This window comes from Protobothrops mucrosquamatus, unplaced genomic scaffold (genome assembly GCF_001527695.2).
Source record: "Protobothrops mucrosquamatus isolate PMUCROS unplaced genomic scaffold, P.Mucros_1.0 scaffold1076, whole genome shotgun sequence".
Taxonomy (NCBI): domain Eukaryota; kingdom Metazoa; phylum Chordata; class Lepidosauria; order Squamata; family Viperidae; genus Protobothrops; species Protobothrops mucrosquamatus.
In genome coordinates this window covers 677,193-699,768 of record NW_015387304.1, presented here as the reverse complement: position 1 = coordinate 699,768, position 22,576 = coordinate 677,193, and the positions used below count along the sequence as shown (strand labels likewise).

The 22,576-nt window shown below is 36.6% G+C and overlaps 1 protein-coding gene across 2 annotated transcripts in view; it reads left to right on the top strand.

Moving 5' to 3' along the window:
- COL4A3BP (collagen type IV alpha 3 binding protein) overlaps positions 1–22,576 on the top strand; it is a 71,047-nt gene that overhangs the window by 33,847 nt on the left and 14,624 nt on the right. Inside the window, exons 4-14 of one of the 2 annotated variants that reach the window (XM_015820144.1) lie at positions 5,306–5,413; positions 6,863–7,001; positions 8,764–8,847; positions 11,293–11,450; positions 13,594–13,686; positions 16,848–16,934; positions 17,321–17,413; positions 17,963–18,037; positions 19,119–19,214; positions 20,471–20,603; positions 20,806–20,876. In XM_015820144.1, the coding sequence (XP_015675630.1) occupies positions 5,306–5,413; positions 6,863–7,001; positions 8,764–8,847; positions 11,293–11,450; positions 13,594–13,686; positions 16,848–16,934; positions 17,321–17,413; positions 17,963–18,037; positions 19,119–19,214; positions 20,471–20,603; positions 20,806–20,876 (1,137 nt within the window). The remainder of the gene's footprint in view (positions 1–5,305; positions 5,414–6,862; positions 7,002–8,763; positions 8,848–11,292; positions 11,451–13,593; positions 13,687–16,847; positions 16,935–17,320; positions 17,414–17,962; positions 18,038–19,118; positions 19,215–20,470; positions 20,604–20,805; positions 20,877–22,576) is intronic. The other variant, XM_015820145.1, reaches the window with a different exon arrangement.

The window sequence follows — 22,576 nt, the reverse complement described above, 5'->3', positions numbered from 1 at the left end:
CTGATGCTTCCTTTGGAAGACGGGTTCTTCAGCAGGTGGTTGCTGGAGGCTCTAATTAGGGCTCATATGTTTCCCACCCATTGGGACTGTGGAGCTTGGGTATGTCCCACATGTGAATTCTCCATCTCCCGTACTGGAGAAGGGGCGTTGTCTTACCTGAACGCCTTTTCTCAGTACGGAGATGGAGAATTCACACCCATCCCTTAAGGTCAGTTAGACTACTGTTGGGGTCTGAGAGCCAGCACCTCGTCCATCTTCAGTCACTTCGCCCTCATTAAAGACTGGATCAGCAAGAGGGGGCGTGTCAAGTTTGACTACTTGGTCTCAAGAGCAGGCATCCAATGAAAACCCACATGTGAATTCTCCATCTCCGTACTGAGAAAAGGCGTTCAGGTAAGACAACGCCCCTTCTCGGTTGACGGACCAGAGGGAAAGGGAGGGGGGAAGCTTTTTATGCGCACACACAAACGGGGCCGCGAGCACGTACGATGCAAACAGGGTAGTGCAAGCGCCCATGTGACACTCGCTAGCACTGTCCTGTTTTTGCCGTATGGCACCCTGTTTTTGCCACGTGGCACTTTGTTTTTATAGCAGCGGCAGTGCTAGCGCAAGTGGGGGTGAGTGCGTGCACATGCGTGTGCACATTGGTCCACTAATTTTGTCGCTTGGTCAAAGAATGCAATAAGATTTGTCTGGCGTGATCTGTTTTTGACAAACCCATGTTGGCTTTTAGTAATGATTTTGTTTGCCTGTAGGTGTTCGCTGATTCGTTGTTTGATTATCTTTTCCAGAATCTTCCCAGGTATTGAGTTCAGGCTGATAGGTCTGTAATTTCCTAGATCCATTTTTTTTTCCTTTTTTGAAGATGGGAACTACATCAGCTCTTTTCCAATCCTCTGGTAGTTCCCCAGTGCTCCAGGATCTTTGAAAAATATAGTTCAGTGGTTCTGAGATCACATCCTGAGCAGGGATCCCGTAAAATGCATTAGGATTGGCTTATCACATTATAAAGCAAGATATGTGAGAGTGCTGTCTCCCAAAAGATAATTTGGACCACAATCCAATGTTGTCCAGCCCCTTTGCTGTGTTTAATGTGGGGAGGCCCATTATATCACTTCATTTCTTGTGTTTGATTTGTGTTGAAGAAAGCTGCTTTGTAAGAAGCTTGATGGCATAGGAAAACATGAGCTGAATTGTCTTTTTTCCCTTGAGATTCTGATCATTGTGACTTACATGAATCAAACCAAATGTTAATGTGACAGTATTCTTTGAATACAAAGAAGCAGCAAGCCTAGAGGCATATCCTATGCCCACTTTAACTGCCCCCTTGTTTGGCTATTTCCAGCACTATATTATTTGTTGGAGGGGGAATGCTATGAAGTGAGAGAGCGTAGTCCACTGAAATGACTGCTTGGTGGCTTTCTTGTTTTTCTTTTTAGGACATTAGGTGATGTTAGCATTAGCTTATAACTAAGGCTAGCCCTGAAGGGTGCAGGCAAGACTTTTGTGTAACTTTATGATAATATACACTTCTGGTGAGATGGATAACTTAATACAGTTTATTAATAAAAAAGTGGCCACTTTATTGTCAGTGGGTTTTTTCCTAATATTTTTGTTGTCCTTGAGTGCTCTCAGCCATGAAATTTAGGGAGTGCAGCCCCAGAATGTGCAGAGGACACCAGGTTAGGGGTAGACTGTGCTCTACTTCTGTGTCTTCCTACCTATAAGGCTATTAAGCAGTGTTTAGATTTTGTATTGCTGATCTCTTGATAGAGTTAGGGTTTGTCCAGAGCCTTCGTGGTGATATTAATCTGTAATTCTATTCTGTTTTTAAAGGTAAAATCTTAGCCTGCCTGCGTTACAGCTTGTATAATTTTATTTTAAAAAACCTGAAACAGTGCAGGATTTGCTGCTGAAGTCAGAACATTTGTAAACCACCGATCATTTAAATTAGGAAGTCTTGAAAACATTTAAATGTAGACTTACTGGAATGTAATGGAGGCAGGATAAAGGTTACTGCTGGGCTTTGACCAATAGTAACCTCTAGGAATTGCTTCATATTCTTTTTATTGGCGCCATCTAATGGCTACTATTGGTAGAGGACATTGTAAAAAAATTTCCCCCTAAAGATTGCTAATTGTGTTTGGATGTGGTTCTGTGTCATAAATAGAACAAGTAGAATTTTATTGATTGTGACATAAATGCTAAATAAACAATTCACTTATATGAATATGACCTGGATAAAGCTAGCTGATCAGCAATTTATTTTTTGTCCCTTTCTTATGGCTTTTAACTATCTTGCATGATGAGCAGTATTTGAACACTTACAATACTTCTGTAAAATTTCATTTGGTTTCATAAAAGCATTATCTCTTTGGATTCTGCTTTATTTTCTCTTTCTCTCATGGCCAACCCAGCTACTATTGCTTTTTCTAGGAGTTAAAGAGAATCAAATAGGAAAAGAAGTACCAATAAAGATATATTTGTTAATGCACAGTATTGGGACAAACATTTTTATATCAGTGATTTTTGTAAAATTATTGTGAGGTAAAATCAAGAAGAAGCAATTGGTTGGAAATGGCTGCTGTACTTTGGAAGAACAGCAAGTATAAGAAAAGTTTGAAAATGGAGGATAATAAAAAGATGATGGAAAAGCAAAATGAGTAATTGTATGTTCAAATGTAATAAAGACCTGGGTGGATGAGAAAGGAAGAATTTGAAAATGAAGGGATAGACTCAAAATAATTTTTAAAAAGAATGATGAAATGTAGAAAAAAGTAGAAAAATAATACGTGAAAACAGGATGAAAGGAGAAAAATAGATAGTTTTGGGAATCTGTAAGAGAAAAGAGGGAGAAACAATAAAACATAATGGGTATAAAAAACACTGACGATTCAGAATTCAAATAGATCAGAAAGGTATTACAGTCACAAACAAATGAAAAGGAAGAACAGGTGTATTTATTGTGGCTTAGTTATCCAATTATCTTGTTCTTTAAAGGCATTTAATTGCAGTCCTAAGTCACAACAGCAAAAGGAGTACCTTCAAGATATCATAGCAAATTTGTCAAAATGGCAAAGCTAGGAATAAATATATGTCTTGGGGTAAACAAAATGGAACATTTCAAAACATTTCACGACAGATTGTGAGATCAGTAGGCTAATGGAAGAATTAGGAGGTAGAAAGCGATCATGGTTACTAATGTTTTCCCGATGTTGCTGCTACACATAGAGATAGCAATGTCCCATGTGTCATCATCATACATATGGTGTACTTGGTTGTGCACTGCACTATCATTTCTATTCTGCTGTGGCTACGAGTAAGAAACCAATAGTTACATAAGCCATCGCCTTAAAAAGAGAAGATTTGGATTCAAACAAGTGGAGAGAATTAATTTTCCTTAATGTTAAAAGTGTAATAAGACTAAAGAATTTCCTAGCAGAAAAATCAGACGTAGAACATGTAGGAAATAGTATTCAAATTTAAAAGAAAAGAAGAAACAGGTAAATTGGAGGAATTAGAACCATAAATGAAACTACAGAGGAAGAAAAAGGAATTGCTTCAGAGAAAGAAAATTAGCAGAGTCTTAAGGTTTAAAAGATAGGAAGATAATAGAATAGAAATACTGTGTAGAGATAGAACATTAAATAGATTTTGGCAGATCCAAGAAAATCTGGTTTATTTATATACAGTACTAAAATTGCTTTGATTAAAATGTCAGTTTCTTGTTGCTATTTTTTTTAAAAAAATCTACTCTGTTCCCCCTTGACTCATATTCTGCTTTTGACACAACAGATTATCTTCTCTTTCTGATCTGTTCTTTGCTGTTTCTTTTCTTCCTTGTTGAATTCCCAGAAACTCTTTACTTGCCTCCATACTAACCCTGTTCAATAATTCCTCATAATGGCTATATGTGGTTATCCCCCTTTCTGCATTTCCCCTCCTTCTCTGTAACCTATCCTCTGCAGCTTAGTCATTATGGCATAAGAGTCTGCTACTTTTTATCAACATTTTGCCCTTTGCTCCTCTCTGTTCAGTATGCATATCATGCCTCATCTACTTCAAGATCATCTTCTATCTAGTAGCATAAAGGTTCAGGTTCAGCCTGTTAATTCTCTAAGCATGTGTCGGTGATTGTACTCTTTGCCTGTCAATTTGATGGATACGCTCTGCTTTAATATTAGAGTCAGATTTTTCTGAAGATTAAAGCAGCCTTTTCAAAGACCCCGTACAAAAATAATAAAATCTGATTGTTTTTAACTAAGTAAATCAGGAATTGGCAATGTTGCACTCACAAATACCATGGCTGCACCAGTATCCTTAAATGGTGCTAAGTGATCTTCAATCACCAATGTAATTTTAAAGTATTTGAATTCATTGTGTTTTATTTTAAGAAAAATATGAAATTGCTTAATGGTGCCTGCCACATTAAAACATGTCTAAGTAAGCTGTTGTGCAAAAGAAATTAAGTTTGACTATAAAATGGGGAGAAATATTGTCAAGCATCCCAGCATAATGAAAACCTACTCTAGGTGGCACTCTTGAGTTTTGTTTGAGAATCTGGATTGTTTCTATGTGTTTCCTATACTACAGGTAGTCCTCGGCTTCCGATCACAATTGTGCCCAAAATTTATGTTGCTAAGTGAGACATTTGTTAAGTGAGTTTTGCCCCATTTTATGACCTTTCTTGCCACAGTTGTGAATTGGGCTGAGAGGGAATGACTGGCCCAAAGTCACCCAGCTGTCTTTCATGGTTAAGGCATGATTTGAACATATGGTATCCTGGTTTCTAGCCTGGTGCCTTAACCACTAGACCAAACTGTCTCTTTGTCTGTTTGTTTGTTAAAAGTGGCTGCAGTTTGCTTAGCTAAAGCCTAAGAAGGCAGATATCCAGAATGTGAAAGATGAGATACCTTCAAGCTGTTTGCTCAAGTTTCTACTATTGAAGGGCTGCATGATAAGGGAGAGGGGAGAAAAGAGAATAGGAAATTTTATTTTCATATTTTCTGGCATTTAGTTAGCTTTAATGAAGATCTATTTTTTCCTTAGTTTTTCACTAGATAATTTCTGGAAGTTAGCTTGACAAATCACTTTGCATTTCATAATAATCTTTCCCTTCCTTTCCTACAATCAGCTGGGTTTTCAGGTGAGAGCTTCTTCATTTAGTATGTATTAAAGTGGTATATACCTATTTTTTCTGCCTTTCTCTAGTCCACTTTTTTCTTTTAGAATACTAGTCTGAGCAATTCATTTAATGAATGTCTGCCTTTTTATTCCATAACTAATGCATGTATTTGTTTTTTAGACTGAATCTGGCTATGGATCGGAGTCAAGCTTGCGACGTCATGGCTCTATGGTATCCCTTGTATCTGGAGCAAGTGGGTACTCCGCAACATCAACCTCTTCATTCAAGGTTAGATATGAAAAACAGTGATACTGTTGAAAGAAACCTATTTCTTTGTACATAATATGTATATAATTAAACCCTGAAAATACCTTGATAAGGTATGCTTTATTGATGAATTCTGTTACATTTTCTCAGGTAGGCAAAAAAACATGGGGTCAGAAACAATGTACCTGAATATCACTTAATATAGAAGGAATAGGGGATGATCTTGAAGGATAGGAGACAGAGCTACTACCAAGGCAACAGACAGAAAAAGGTCTCAAGCCCATTTCTAGAAACTAATTTGTGTAAATATCTTAGAAAAACATCTAGTTCGCACAAAGATACAGGGAGGGAAGAGTAAAGTGCATTCAGACTTTAGATTTTGTATCTAAAGCTATTACAATAAAAGTATATGACCTATTTGGCTTGGTTTGTTAGGCTGGTCATTTCCCACCTTTATTATTTTTATATGTAACTCAAGACAGCAAACATATCTAATACTCCTTCTTCCTTCTATTTTCCTTACAACAACAACTCAGTGAGGTGAGTTGGGTAAAAAATACTGACTGGCCCAAAATTACCCAACTGGCTTTCATGCCTAAGGCTGGATTAGAATTCACAGTCCCCCGGTTTCTAGTGCCTTAACCACTAGATAAGCTGGCTTACAGGAATGATACATTAGCACAAGATTGGGCGGTTGTTTTATGGGGAGGCTCTTTTACTGGTAAGAACACTTCAATTTTTAAATAAGACCTATGTGCCTCATGATTTAGTAGCTCTCTGAATTCCTCTGGCATTACTTTACAACAGTGATGGCGAACCTTTTAGAGACCAAGTGCCCAAAAACTGCCCCCCATCCCCACTCCGCCCTGCCCGCTGGGCCACCCACCACCTCCACGGCCCGCCACAGATCATCCAGGCAGCCCAGCAGCGCCATGGTGGCCACGCCCTCCAACTATGCCCCGCAGCATCATCTGTGTGCGATGGGGCGCAAGGGCAGAGTCTTGTCCCCGCTGCCTGGCTACTATGTCTTGGCTGCGCTGCTTCTTGTGGGCCGCGCCTGGGGGTGACTCTCCGGGGGGGCTGCTGGTGAGGAGGCCATGGGAGGAGGCGGGGCTGGGATGACAGTGCGTGTGCCCACAGAGAGGGCTCCACGCATGCCATAGGTTCGCCACCACTGCTTTAGAACAATGCTATATAACTCTCAAATGTATGTTTTTTGTGCTGTTCATAAAGAGTTATACCAATCAGAATACTTGGTTGTATATGTAAAGGACATTTTAAAATGTTTATGATCATTAAATTAATAGACAGGATACATAAAATGTTCATATAGGAAGATGATCTCAATAACTTAAATATACAAACATTGAAAGTATGTTGAAAGTCTATATGTACTGAATTAACATATTGTTAAAAGTATGAACATATATTTGGGTTAGTATAATTGAACATTTTACCAACACTTTTCAGAAGGGCCACAGTTTGCGTGAGAAGCTTGCTGAAATGGAAACCTTCAGAGATATATTATGCAGACAAGTTGATACATTACAGAAATATTTTGATGCCTGTGCTGATGCTGTCTCCAAGGATGAACTTCAAAGAGATAAAGGTATTAATTTAAAATGATTCTATCACTCTAAAATGGTATATATTGCAAATTAACATTCATTTTAGGTGGCATAATATGATCTTATAAAACTATGGTGACTATAATGCAGGGGTCCCCAACTCCTGGTCCGTGGAGCAGTACCGGGCTGCGGTATGCCAGCAACCAGTCTGCACAAACAAGCAAAGCCCCATTTGCAGGATGCAGCCAACACACAAAACCACGCACTCTCCGTGGAAAAACCTCTCTCCATGGAACCGATCCCTGGTGCCCAAAAGGTTGGGGACCTCTGCTATAATGGACCTAGAGCAGTTTCATAGGGAGCTGGTGTTATCCCTGTTGGTTTGCTTCATGTTCCATCCAAAGCCTTGGTTGCTGATCAGAATAAGGTAGCTGAGGACTTTGATCGGATCATGGCCATGTGACCTGTCTCCTCTCAGGGTTTTTGTCACTTCCTGTGTTTATAGAGGAGCTGAGGGAGATGGAATGGGTGGTATCTAGAGCATTGCTGGTGCTCAATAAAGACAAACTCATCTGAACATAAGTTAGAGTCGTATTAAGACCTATGTTCAAGTAGTAAGAGCAGCGAAGCCCCACTACTTCTCTGCCCTTATTGTCATGCCTTAAGCTTGTTTCAGGTGACACAGGTCCACCTGGGTAAGGGAGGTGGGGAGATCCTCTTAAAGGGGTGTGCAGAGGAATTTGTGCAGCATCTATCAGATAAAGTCATTGGGATTCGTTCCAAGTTGGATGGTGGTCAGAGGTGAGACCTAGAGAAGAGTCTTGCTGGTTATCTGGGAGTAGTTTGAACCTGTTGGATCTGAGGAAGTGCACAGACTCCTCAGGACTGTGAGCTTGGCCACCTGCTTTTTAGATTTGTGCTCCTCGTAAGTGTTTTTAATGTGAGTGGATTCTAGTGGCGGTTATTTGTTCTTTGAATGAACAAAGTTCTTTGCCTCTTAAAGAGACGGTTGTTTGCTCACTCCTCAAGAAGCCATAGCTGGATCCCACCATATTAGACAATTTTTGTCTAATGACTCACTTCTCTTTCTTGGGGAAAGTGGTAGAAAAGACAGTTACATAATAGCTTCAGAGGGCTGGATCCTTTACAGTCAAGATTCAGATCCGGGTATGGGATAGAAATGGCATTGATTGTGCTTTTGGATGACTTCTGGTATGGGTGGGGTGGGGTAGTACAACCATCCTTCCCCTACTTGACTTAGCAGCTTTTGATACCATCAACTATAGTGTCCTTCTGGATCAGCTCAGTTGTGCTGATTTGACTTCTTTCTTCAAGATCAATTCCAGTCTCTGATGATTGGGGAGGGGACACTTTTATTTTCAGTGGGAATTTAAAAGCATATAGCAAATAAAGTCATGAAATGAAATCAGCATACTAATAAGGGGTATGATTAAAGATCACCTTAGCTTTATTGCTTAGCTGGTGTTTCACATTAGCACTCATCTCCCCCCACCTATCCATTAGTAAGCTGAATTATAACTATTTCTTCTAGCATTTGAATTTTTAATAATATTAATTTCCTACTTGATGTATGCACAATATACAACGTGTACAGGTATGAATGTCTAGTAACATGCATAGAATTTGTATTTCACTTGGATATTGATTTAGTAAAATGTTTTCATGGTTTAGTAATAGAGAAGTGCTACCTAGCTGACACAACATTTGATATACAATTATCTCTCTGCTATCTTCTGATTCTGTGCTATGCACATTAGTAATTGATCTATTTCTTTGTTGTAGTGGTAGAAGATGATGAAGATGATTTTCCAACAACACGTTCAGATGGGGAGTTTTTGCATAATACTAATGGAAGTAAAGAAAAATGTAGGTATACGTAAATACATAATATAAGTGCTGTGGTGAAATAACAATCCTTTGAGTAAATCATGAGTACATCATGAAGTAATTTAGCATTGTATGCTAAATATGCCAACAAACATAAAATCATTTATATTTTAATTAAATATTTTATTTTAAATGCTCAGAAGATATGCAATGTACTAATTATTTACATTTTATAATTTTAAGACGTTTTACTTAAAATTATAAAGCTTTAAAAGAAATTAACATTTCTATAGAGACTTGCAATGCTATCTAATATTTACCAAATAATTGTTATTGAATTCAGTAGATTTACTCATAAGTAAATGGATATAGGATTGAATGATATATTACATTTAACTAATACAGATACTGAAACTATTTAGCAGTTTTATAAAACCAGTTAATAACCCTATTCTTACTTGCTAATTTCAGGATGGTTTTATTCAGTCTGTTTTTTCCAGTTATATACATTTTTATGATAAGTTTAGGAACGAGTCTCTTTAAGAAAAAGCCTAAATATTAATTCTATTCAAGGCAGCTTATAATACTTTTAAAATTTGATTTCAATGATTTTGATACTCCTGTAGAACTTAAGGCTCGGCAGTCTGTTTGGAACAAAAGTAGAATGCTTGATCCTCTATGGCTGTAACTACCTCATGCTTATATTCATAAACAATTCTTATTGGTGATGCCTTAGCTATTTCTGCTGTTGATAAGTGTTCATCTAAGGTTTTGTCACTCATGCTATGCTTACATCATATTAGATTATTGTAATGTGGCTTTTACCTTGACAACTGCCTAGAAACCAGATACAAATAGTCTCTAGGAGGACTATGTGAAGTTATTGACCAGTATCTGTTCAATGAGTCCAGTTGGTTTCAGAATGCTATTCAGATATTTGCCCCCTTTTCCCCATTTCCCTATAGAGAGATATTCTACCTCTATTAGTATCACCAATTTTATGGTTACCAAATATAATATCTTATTAGAGGTGATCTATCTTAAATGTAATATTTTTCTCACAGAACTGTCTGCCGGATACCCTTTTTCCTTCTTCAGAGCATAAGCCAGAATTCTGTTTTTAAAAGTTTATAAGACTTAGAAGAGACAGAAGACTGCATTTTGATACTGCTTAGCTTTCAGCTTTGATTATTTTATTAAGCTAGGTAATTTCTTCTAGTAATGTTATATTTGACCTACATATATTATTTCATATTAATAGCGTTCAGGATAAAACTCTTTTTAATAATAAGAGTATAGTACTGCTGTTGTATATGGAAAACCTGCAGTATACTTCAGATCTTTTATGCATTTATCATTCTACTTTCTCAATAAGCCTTGAAGTTCATTAGATACATTCCTTGCTGGTCTTTAGGGGTGCTTTAATTATGTATTAACTGCATTTTGTTTTGATTAATGAACTATTTAACCTTTATCTTATTTCTTATATCTTATGCTAAATGTATTTTCAAGTTGTATTTTGTATTTTCAAGTTGTAATCCAAGTTTTATAACTCTATAGTGCATTGTTACTCCTGTAACAATTTACTTAAAATGAATTCTATTTTAAAACGTAGATTTTTGCATTTTTTCCTATACAGTCATTTTTTTCTGTTTTCCTTTTCTCATCAAATAGGAAACTGAAAACATCTGACAGCATTGCGTTGGGATGGGCTTAACTCATTATACATACAAATATATATTTTATTAAAATACATCTGACATAGGTATATACATAGGTGTTTTAGGTATAGCATATATTGAACTTACCTGATTAAATCCCAGCTCTTAGCAAATGGAGAGACCCAGTCTTAATATGTCAACATCCAACATAATTTGAATGATACGTATTTCCAACCTTAATATATATTGATGTATTTTTGTAACATTCTGCCTCATATACTTTTAAATAGATCATTTATTCAAACAAGCTTAGCAACAGATGGCTGTTGCAGTGAAATAGTGAAATCAGCTGTAGCTATGGAAAATTCATCTATGTAGGTATATTATAATGTCCTTCCATTTTATAGGACATTATTACCATGCCCTGATTATTTTTCAGATGCTTTTATGGTTCATTATTAGATTCAAATGCATGTTAATTATAGGTTTTAAGTGCGGTATCTGCTAGCTTTTAAGGTGGTTCTGTTTTAATTAAATTGCACTTCAAGCTGTCAAACTACAATTGTTACAAGAATATTAACACTCCTGCCACCCACGCATTTTTTCAAATTAGAGTTAAAGCACTGAGAAACAGAGTAGACAGGAATATAGTTTGAAGAAGGCATTTCTCCTACTGAGTTTTCTCTGTATTCTCCAAATGAACTTTAATTGCCAAATGATTTTTGCTGTGCATAGGCACACTGCTACATTCTGAATTTTTTCAGATAACGTTCATTTGAGTAATCAAGGTTTGTAATGATATCTATAATTTGTTTTTTTTTAGTGTTTCCACATGTAACCCCCAAGGGAATAAATGGTATAGATTTTAAAGGTGAAGCTATAACTTTCAAAGCAACAACAGCCGGAATCCTTGCTACACTTTCCCATTGTATTGAATTAATGGTAAAACGTGAGGAGAATTGGCAGAAAAGGTTGGATAAGGTAAGGTTCTTGTGCAAGGATTAAATTGTGATTTTTTTCACTTCAGATGTACTGAAAATATTGACCTGTATTTACATTCAGTTATATATGACAAGGACAACAGAAAATGTCTTAATCTGCATTAACACATTTTATAGCAAATGCACATTCCATTTTGGTTCTCCATCCACAAATTTGCTACTTTTATTTAAATAGAATTAAAACATAGTGCTGGCTGTGGAATTCTGGGAGTTGAAGTCCACATGCCTTAAAATTGTCAAGGTTGAGAAACACTGCCATAGAACCTTATCTGTTACTAAGAGAAGGCAAGCAGTCTGGGGATATTCCTGTATAATAGGCAGAATATAATAAAGTAGTTAACTTGAACTTTACACATGTAGATCTGGTTACTGCACCTGACAATTTAACTACATTTACTGTATAGTTGTTGCTTCTGTGTTCCTATCTCTTGACAAATAGTTTGAAGAACTTTTTCATGAACCCTGCATTGTTTGTATTTCTGCACCTAAAAAAATACAAACATAAAGCAATGATAATGAAAAGCTTCTTCATTCCGGAAGTTTGAATGCATATATATGCTTATTTATGTAGATGTAGTCTTATGGGATTGTTTTTTCTTTTTACATATGAGTTTTCTGTGTAGTTATCTCTCATGTAGCATTTTTAGATACGGGTTTTTATTATTTTGGCAATTTATGACTGGTGACAACTAACTGATTATAAAGGTCATGCTTTAAAAGTGGTAGCATTTAAAGATATATGCCCCTGTGCCTCCATGTCACTTCTTTCATTTTAAACTCAGGTTCAACTTTTTAACAAAGCCTAGGTTCAACTACCATAATATATCAAAGCTACTATGTTTCCTTCCTGGGAACCTGTAATGGTGTAATTATCTCACACCATAAAAGATGCCCATGTCTCTCTTTTGTGCCTCCAATGTTTCCAATAAAGGAGAATATTTGTAGCTCAGGGTTGAAATGAGGGATCCCTGGTGCTCTCTGAGTTTGGTTGTTTTGTTACAAACCTTTCATTACCCAAACTTTGGATAATGAAACCTCTACAACAGTGGTTCTCAACCTTTTTAATGCCGCGACCCCCAACCGGTCGTACGTCGAGGACTAAACCGGTCATAAGTCGAGGACTAAACCGGTTGTAAGTTGAGGACTACCCAACTGGTCATAAGTCGAGGACTTTCCCTGCCTGGGAGCGCCACGCATGCGTGGTTCCGCCCCCTGCGCCAGCTGAGGCGTAGCTGGCAAGCGGCAGAGACGGAGCAGGCTGACCACCAGCTGGCCCAGCTCAAGGGAGGTAAGGCACCCGCCAGAAAAGGGGAAAAAAATGGCGGACAGCCTTGCTTGGTGACCCCGGTGAAATGGTCGATCGACCCCAAATGGGGTCGCGACCCATAGGTTGAGAACCGCTGGTCTACAAGAAAACAAGCTCAAAGAGCACCAAGAGCCCCTCATTACCTTGTTTCCTTATCAGTTGTAAAGGAATTCTTTCCCTTTGGGAGATCTGCTAGTGCAGTGGTTCCCAATCTTTTCTATACCCCGCACACCTTACAAAAGTTCAAAATGAATTATGCATATACACTATAATTTTGAAACTTCTAAACCCAAGTTTTTGCACCCCCTGGAATATTGTCTCGCACCCCTAGGGGGTGCGAGCACCCCGGTTGGGAACCCCTGTGTTAGTGTATACAGATACTCCCTTTAATCAACACTCTGTACAAGAGCTATGTGACCTTGTGGTCTTGCTGTTGACTTTTCTGGGTACAGTGACTCATTGTAACTTTAGAATTAATAAATGATAGTTTGAACCCTCTCCAATTGATGGTTTCTGGTTGAAGGCAAGGGCAATCAATGAATATCTTCTAACAGGCAGTAAACATATAACATTTATTTGCGTTCTCTCCTTTGTTTTTCACTGCTATATTACCTTTATTTAGTTAAGGGCTTTAGATAGCTAAAGACTGAAACTAATTGTACCCAAAGCAAAAGTTCCTTCTTAATTTCCTTATGCTGATCATTTACTGTAGAGAGTGTATCTTACCTACTATACTTTATATTGTGATGCAGTAACTTATAAAAGGCTAATTGAATTGTTTAAGAATAAAACATACTCTTTTTTAATATTCTTACAGGAAGTTGAAAAAAGGAGGCGAATAGAAGAAGCATACAAAAATGCAATGACAGAACTAAAAAAAAAATGTCATTTTGGAGGGCCAGACTATGAGGTATGCATTTATCTGCAAGTTCCCTGGATCTATATACTTCCATTAAAGGTAGATTTAAATAGGTACTTAAATATTGAGCAACAAAGGTCCATTCATGTATTGGTTTGTTCATTATTTATTTTGGGTTAAGAATACTCAGAAACAGGAGTTGGGTACACAGTGAAAAAGCAATAAGAGCCCCCAGTGCTCTCATTGTGTTCTCTGTATTAAATACTTTATATCTAAAACATACACAACTCTTTCAGATTATCAATCCACTTTATAAGAAGCAATATATTCTACTTTTCAGTTTTGTAATCACTATGAACAACTTGAATAAGATAAAAGATGAAATTATGTAAAGGAGCATTGTAATTGATGAATTTAGTTAGATTTAGCTCTGTAACTCCAAAAATATTATTGTCCTTCTATATCAGACCCACACCACTCATGCTGGCAGAAAGGGGTACTACGGGTCCCATCAGTAAAAAAAACCTCTGGCTGTTGGGATCCAGAAAAAGAGCCTTCTCTGCCACAGCTCCCGCTCTTTGGAACATCCTCCCCTCAGGGTGAAATCTGCCCCCATCCTCCTATCTTTCCACAAGAGCCTGAAGATCTGCAAATTGGTCAGGGACCCAATGAAGGAGTACCACACTGGAGGAGGCTACTACATTGATAGCAAACCCCACCTTTCCCCCTGCATTCCTTGCTCCCCTCCACCCGGTCTTTTAATCTCATATTATGTATTTTCATTGTTTATTTGTTTATTTTATTGCTTCATTATTTTGCTACTGTTATGTTTACAGTTCTTTTCATTTCTTTGTTTTTACTGCTAAGGTAAACTGCCTAGAGTAGCCCCACAGCAAGATAGGCGGCAAATAAATTAAATAAATAAATAAAGGTAACATTTAAATGAACAAAAAGTATAGAGAAGATAAATATGCCTTTCTACTTTGTTCATTAATGCTTGGATTACCCTTTCTTGTAACGTGTTTTTTAGCATTGGAATAGAAGAGCACAGAACAAAGCAGAACAGAATTCTTTATTGGCCAAGTGTGATTGGACCTACAAAGAATTTGCCTCTGCTGCATAAGCTCACAGTGTACATATCAACAGCAAGTAATAGGTCATAGATCATAATCATAGTTAACAATAATTAATCATAAGTTTATCAACAATTGATAAATCATAAGAAACTAATAGGAGAAGATAGTAGGAAAAATGAGAGGATGACAAATGAGACAGTGCTGTGGGAATTAAGTGTTCAGCAGAGAGATGGCACGGGGGGGAAATACCTCTGTGGTTGTTTTGGCATGCAGTGCTCATAGTAGCATCCTGAGGGGAGACGTTGAAATAGATTATGTCCAGGATGTGAGAGGTGTACAGATATTGTCTCAGCCCTCTTTCTCGTTCGTGCAGTATACAGATCCTCAGTGGTGTGCAGGCTAGTTGCAATTGTTTTTTCTGCAGGCCTAAGTACTCTATTATGTAAATGCTTAGATATTCATTGAGCTATTGAAAATCTGCATGTATATTCATCACCTCCATTTAATCCTTCTCACCTTAATGCATTTTATTCATGGATGGGTATCTTCCATTAAGAGAAGAAATCTAGATATAGAGAATATGAAAAGACTGTTAACATCCTTCATGACCTTATTTAATGCCTGCATGGATAAGCAGGTAAAGGGGAAAAAGTTCTCCCTAGAGAAAATTTTGATGAATGCTTTAGGGCTGAATGCTGTTCATCATCTTTGTTATCCTAAAGGAAAGGAGCAAAGGTTGTATGTGTTGCAGGCAAGGATAATAGCCATTCATGGCATGGGTCCAGGTCACTTGAGGAACCATCTCATCCCACTGGGATTGGCTCATCCCACCTGTACCAGCAGAGGAGACATGCTGCAAATCCATTGACCAAGGAATTCCACCTAACAGGGTCCAGAAGAGCTTTCTCTGCCATCTTTGATGCCCTTTGGAACATTTTGCCCCCTGGGAGAGATTGACCTTCCACAAGAGCTTGAAGACTTGGCTTTGCCAGTTGGTCTGAGGCTCCAATGGGGGAACATCACATTGGAAGTGGTTAATAGATTAATAACAGATACCACTCCCCCCCACTCATCCTACTCCTTCCCTCATATTTCAGTGATAGCTGATAATTTGTATTTTTATAGTGTTTTATTGTATACATTTTTGTATTGTAAGCTGGGAAAATGTATGCGTGTGTATGGATAGACACACGGCGCTAGTGCCCATGCACAAATGGGCCGTGCGCACTCGTGCTGGTGCCCGCGTGCATGTGCAAATGGGCCACTAGCACCTATGCACATGCGTAAATTGGCTGCTAGTGCCTGTGGCGCTGGCGGCAGTGCTAGTGCCCCATGCATGCGCAAACAGGGCCACTAGCACCTGCATGGCAGTACTAGCGCAAGTGGGGAGCGGGTGTGCAATCGCCAGCCATTCCCACAGCCTGGTGGCCAACAGGTCACGGACCGATACTGAGCTGCAGGCCACAGGTTGGAGATCCCTGCCATAGTTGGTTCTAAATAGTCTGGGCAAGTGCGCATTGTGCAGAGATAATTCCTGAACTATTTTTATAGGAATAAAAGTTAAGGACATTTTAGTAATTTCATTGAAAGTAATATGCCTGTTCTAGTCTTGATGATCATATCCTGCTTTTTAATTTTTAAAACTTATAGATGTATTTATGTATATATTTATGTAATATTTACCTGTCAAATTCTAGTCAGTTCTTTCTTGTTTGCCTATATAAGCTATAAGTCAAAGGATGTCAATTGTGTACAGGATTTTATAATTTAAACCATTTCTGACCCATAAATTTAATAGATGTCTAGTGTTTCTTTGTCTTCTCTGTTATACTTCACTTATGGTGGCTTCTTATCTGTCTTCTACTCAGAGAGTGAACCTGTTTTTATTTATAATTAGTTGATTTGGATTTTTTCCTTCTATAAGCAGTAGTTATATGTTGATTCAGACATTTTTAATATTACTATAAAATAATAAAGCCCCATGTTCTTTTCAAATTGATAAAGTATCTAAAAATAACAATATAAGCAGATCCAAATAAATTTGGTGCAGTATTTTTATTCATTTGCAGTAGATTTTTGAGCTGTCTTAATTTTGCATCTGCTACTGAGTTTACTTTCTATTGATTTTTGCTATAGGAAGGTCCCAACAGTTTGATTAATGAAGAAGAATTCTTTGATGCTGTTGAAGCTGCTCTAGATCGGCAAGACAAAATAGAAGAACAGGTAATATTAGTATATGAAGTTCTAGACAGAACTGTGTCGCTGTGTTATATCATGGCCCCTTTAGAATACACATACTATAATAAATACCATCTACAGCATACAGTTCATGGAATTCAGAATGAATAGGAGCACATTTGTTTGTTTATTTAATCCTGCCTTTATTACTTTTATAAGTATTTTGTATTATTTTTTTTAAAAATGTTTACTTTAAAGTAAGAGACAATTGCTGTTTGGTGTTATGCAAGAATTATGTTCAAGGCTTTGCGTTCTTAACTTAGAAGATGTGCCTACTACTGAGAATTATTTTTCAAATTATTTAATGTTTTCATGGTACATCCAAACTTCTAGGATAATAAATATATTTGTATATGCATTTGTTCTTATAGTCCCAAAGTGAAAAAGTCAGATTACACTGGCCATCTTCCCTGCCACCTAGTGATGCTTTTTCTGGTGTGGGGAATCATAGATTTGTCCAAAAGGTAAGATGCTTCCAAAATGTGACCTGAAAGTTGAATCAGTTCTGTGTTCCAATTAACACAATAGATGATGGTTATGAAATATGTAAAGATCCTATTATGTATGAATAAAGCCATTCAAACTGCTGTACTATCTGCTAGAAGAAAAATTACTTTTGCTGCATTGATGAACTTGAGAAATGTTTTTCTGCTAATCGTGCATGCTTCAAAATTAAGTTTAACTAAACTGTAATAAGAAGGACTTTTATTTTCCTAGATTTCTGAAAGCTTTCATTTTTCACTCTGTTAAAGAATGGTTTATTATGAATTAGTGAACACATCTTGTATACCAAACCTAGGCAATAATATTTAGTATTCTGAGAAAGAATTCTTTACTGAGCAGTGTTTGGAGTATAATACATAATAGGTGCATGAATCAGCATTTGCTGCTGTACTTGCTGCTTATGGTGCTTTTGTTTCTTCTTCATAATCTTGTGCGTGGAAGTTGGTACAACATGCTCTGTTGTGCCTTTGTTCTGATTACTTGGTTTTTTCTTTGTCTGTCTCTGTTAGCCCTATAGTCGCTCTTCCTCCATGTCTTCCATTGATCTAGTCAGTACCTCTGATGATCACAGATTCAGCTCCCAGGTACTGTATTTCTACATGCAGAGTGGCTTTACCATGTCTTCTTGCTGTATTTCACCTTCATGGTCACTTCTTTTCTTCTTGTTATGTTAACCATTTACGCTTGTTTTAAACAAAATGCACATAAACTGTAGGGTGAAACTGTGTATTCTAGTAGTGAGTAGGAGGAAGGTAAATATGATTGTGAAAAAGTTTTGTTGCATTTCAATCCAAGACATTCCAAATGTGTTTGATTCCATTCTGTAAAAATCAATACTTGTGATTTAAGTAACGTCCCTTATATTCTTGCAATTTCTCACACATTGTACAATATTAAGAAAGTTTAATTCTTCAACCTACATAGTTAATTTTGTCAAGACAAAATGTATTCATATTAAGTCAACATTCTGATGATGAGTTAGAGATCTACTATGTGAATTTTCATTTGACTTTTTGATCATGGCATGAGCAAGTTACATTGGTACAGAGTAACACTCATCTTTTCTTCGCTCTTGTCCAATGTTTGTCATATGCCCAACAACTCTATTTTTAATGACCTCCAAGTTGGAGAAGACTTCTCACATTTGTTAATTTTTTTAAAGAATTACAGCAAAGACTAGGTATATTGATGAACACATTGATTGCTGGTAATTTGAAATAGTTTGGCAAATGTTCCTAACAATAATGGGAACATATTTACAATTTAGACCCAGTTTGAATGTTACTTTTAAATTTACTTATACTTAATATGTCAATTTAAGTCTGTTTAAATATATCCAGAAATCATATTAACATAAATTGTTTTCTAAAGGGACACAACAAAAAAAATTAATATCTTGTGACTAAGAGACACTTTTGTTTAAATGCCATGTATTTGTGCTTGCTTGCTTGCTTGCTTGCTTGCCCGATTATGGAAGTTCTTTGCCCAAGTCAGTTTCTTGTTGATAATATATTTTTGCGCAGTCATTTTACTTATATATTTATTTATACAATGATTTGTTTAATGGCACATTCTAGGCAGTCATGTGATTACCTTCAGGCTACAGAAGAGCTAAAAATACTTCCATAAATGTATTTTTAATTTATTCCTGTTTTGTTTTGAAAGGTGGAAGAGATGGTGCAGAACCACATGACATATTCGTTACAGGATGTGGGGGGTGATGCTAACTGGCAACTAGTAGTTGAAGAAGGTGAAATGAAGGTAGGCAGAATATTTCATATTTTAGAAATATGTTAAAATGAATAATAATTTAGACCAGGGGTAGTCAACCTTGGCTCTTTTATGACTCGTGGACTTCAACTCCCAGAATTCCTGAGCCAGCTAAGCTAAGCTGGCTCAGGAATTCTGGGAGTTGAAGTCCACGAGTCATAAAAGAGCCAAGGTTGACTACCCCTGATTTAGACAAAGAGTTGCTAATTTCCCTGAGGCTGTTAATTCAGCAAAAAGATTGAAATTGGATCTCCAGATTTAGTCCAAGCTTTAAGCTACTATTTGTTTTTGCTATTTAGAATGCATATTACTTTGTTTCTCTCTATCTAAAATAGTGATTATAGTTCTAGTCTACACACTTGAGAAACAATATGACAGTACTAGAAAAGTACAAAAATATTTCAAAAATGCTCAGAGAACTCAAACTCGTTCTGTACTAGAAAAGGCTGGAATGTTTGGAACTTTGGAACTTAAAGAAAGGATATGAAGTAGAGATATGATTGAACTGAATGAAATCTTACATAGAATGGACAAAATAAAGTTTTTCTCCTGTCAAAATATTAGAATTTATAAAGTTGATTGGAAAAGTATTTAAAATGAACAAAATGAAGCATTTCATTTCCCTCCCCACTGTGTCCTATTACTTGCTTTTGTATTTTTGTATTTTATTTTATAATCTAATAAAATGTTAAAACAAAATGAAGCATTTCTTTGTACAGTGCATAATTAATCTGTGAAATTAATTATCAGTAGATGGGATGGCCACTTGCTTGGATAGGGTTAAAGGAACTAAATATATTAACTGAAGACAAGTCTTTCAAGGCCTACTGGCTTTAAAAATTCAGTTATCTTCAGCATGTGGGGGAGGATAGCAAGTCTATAGATGCCAGTAACAGAGGAACAATAGAGGGACAGTTTATATATCCATCCCCAACTTGTGAATATCCTAGAGCAGGGGTAGACAACCTTGGCTCTTTTATGACTCGTGGACTTCAACTCCCAGGAATTCTGGGAGTTGAAGTCCACGAGTCATAAAAGAGCCAAGGTTGCCTATACCTGTCCTAGAGGCATCAGTGTGAGGGGGGGGGGAAGCCAGAATATGATAAGAGCCAAGTCAATTCTTATGTTCTATATTTAAATGAGTGGCATTTCTACTGTAATTTTACTAATCCAGGATTGTCTGTACCAATTTCAAAAGTGAATTTAGAATATAAAAAAGTTTTAAAATATTTTAAATTTATTCAAAGGTGTACAGGAGGGAGGTAGAAGAAAATGGCATTGTTCTGGATCCATTGAAGGCCACACATGCAGTCAAAGGAGTAACAGGGCATGAGGTCTGCCATTACTTCTGGAATGTTGATGTTCGCAATGATTGGGAAAGTAAGTAAAAGTAGTTTGTTTATTTGTATTTGCTGCTGTTCAACTGACACCCACTTAGTCCAGTTCCTCATTTTCAGCTAATATGTCTGGAAATTCTAGGACTTGCATTTCTAACTCATTCAGAGGACAGAGATTTAGCTAATTCTGATATGTGAAGGTATTATTGCTATAATTTAATTATTATTTTTTGTCTTCTCTATAGCAACCATTGAAAATTTCCGTGTTGTAGAAACTCTATCTGATAATGCAATCATTGTCTACCAAACACATAAGGTAATACTTAGCATTGTTTCATAACACTTCAAAGTACTGTAAGTGCTATGAAGAAAGAAATCAACCTAAAGGTTATAAATTTCTATCTTATCTGAACTGGTTTTTCCTGTTAGAACATTACCTGACTTATCAGGAAAAAATAGAGTTAAAGATTGATGTCTTCTATTGTTTTGCAAAATTTGGTTAGAAGTTTCTTTAATCTTGATCATGTATTTTTGTTCCAAGTAATTCAGATCTTGTTTATTTTTAGAGAAGCAAGTGCAATAATAATTGAGAAGAGATTATAGCTCAATAACGGAATATAAGCTTCGTATTCCAAAATTCCCAGATTCAGTCTTTCCGCAGATGCTATGAATCTGTGAGTGGGCAACAGGAAGAAAATCATTTCCTAAATCATGATTTAAAAATTATTTCTAAAATGGTGCCCAAATTATCATGTTACATTGCAAGCCAAATTAATGCTAAGACCAAGCTACAAATTGTCTTCATCTTGAAGGGTAACTGATTTTGCAGTAAAGACACAATCTTACCGTATCGATAGAGAAGAATAGTTGTAACTCAGGGTTGAAATGAAGGGTAATTTGTGCTCTCTGAGCTTGGTTGTTTTCTTGCAGACATTTCATTACCCAAATTTAGATAACATCAGTGCACTATTTTGAGTAATGAAACATCTGCAAGAAAATAAATAAGCTCAGAGAGCACCCCGTACCTCTGAATCTTAGAGTATCTTTATATTAAACAATGTATTAAAATTGTTTTCATTTATTTATTTACTTATTTTTGATTAATTTATCTGCATCCTCATCTTTTAACCTGCAGCTTAAGGTGCCTAGTACTGTACAGGTAGTCCTCAATTTACAACCATTCATTTAGTGATCATTCAAAGTTACAACATTATTTTAAAAAAGCGATTTGTCATCAAATTTGGGCACTTGGCAATAAGCTCGTATTTACAATGGTTGTAGCATCTCGGGATCATGTGATTGCCATTTGCAACCTTCCCATCCAGCTTCTGACAAACAAAGTCAATGGGGGAAGGTGATTTTGCTTAATGACTGCTTGATTCACTTAATAACTATTGTGATTCATAGTAAAATTGGGCATGATTCACTTAACAACTATCTTGCTTAACAACTTAAATTTTGGTCGTACCTTGAGGATTATCTGTATACATATTCCTTTATATTATTGTCCCAACAAACCTGAGAATTAAGGTGAGCAGAGAAAAAATGATGATGCCGAATCATCCAGTAACTGGGTGTGTGAAGTCTAACTTGCTATTTACTACACCATTCTGGCTATGGCATAATTTACTTCATCAGATGCATGGATATCGTTGTAAGAGAGGAATTTATTTTTGTATTGCATTGATCAGTTCATACCCATGTTATATATAATAAAATTGTCCTTATCATTATTTTTCTTGATGTTTGCAGCAGATGATTTGGGGAAACTAAAGATTGTATCTTTACTTCCCCAATACTTAGATTGGTGTCCAAATACTCTTTTGCTTATAGATTGGGCACTTTGTCCTATTTGGATTGTAATGGACCAATGCTCTACAAAAGTGTGGGTAGGAGCTTGTGGAAAAAATCTCTTTCATCCTCTCACTTATTTCTAGTCTTGGGTGTAGTTCACCTTGTTCACAGTTGACTTCCTTAATAATAAGCATACAATTATTTTTGCAATTCTCAATAGCA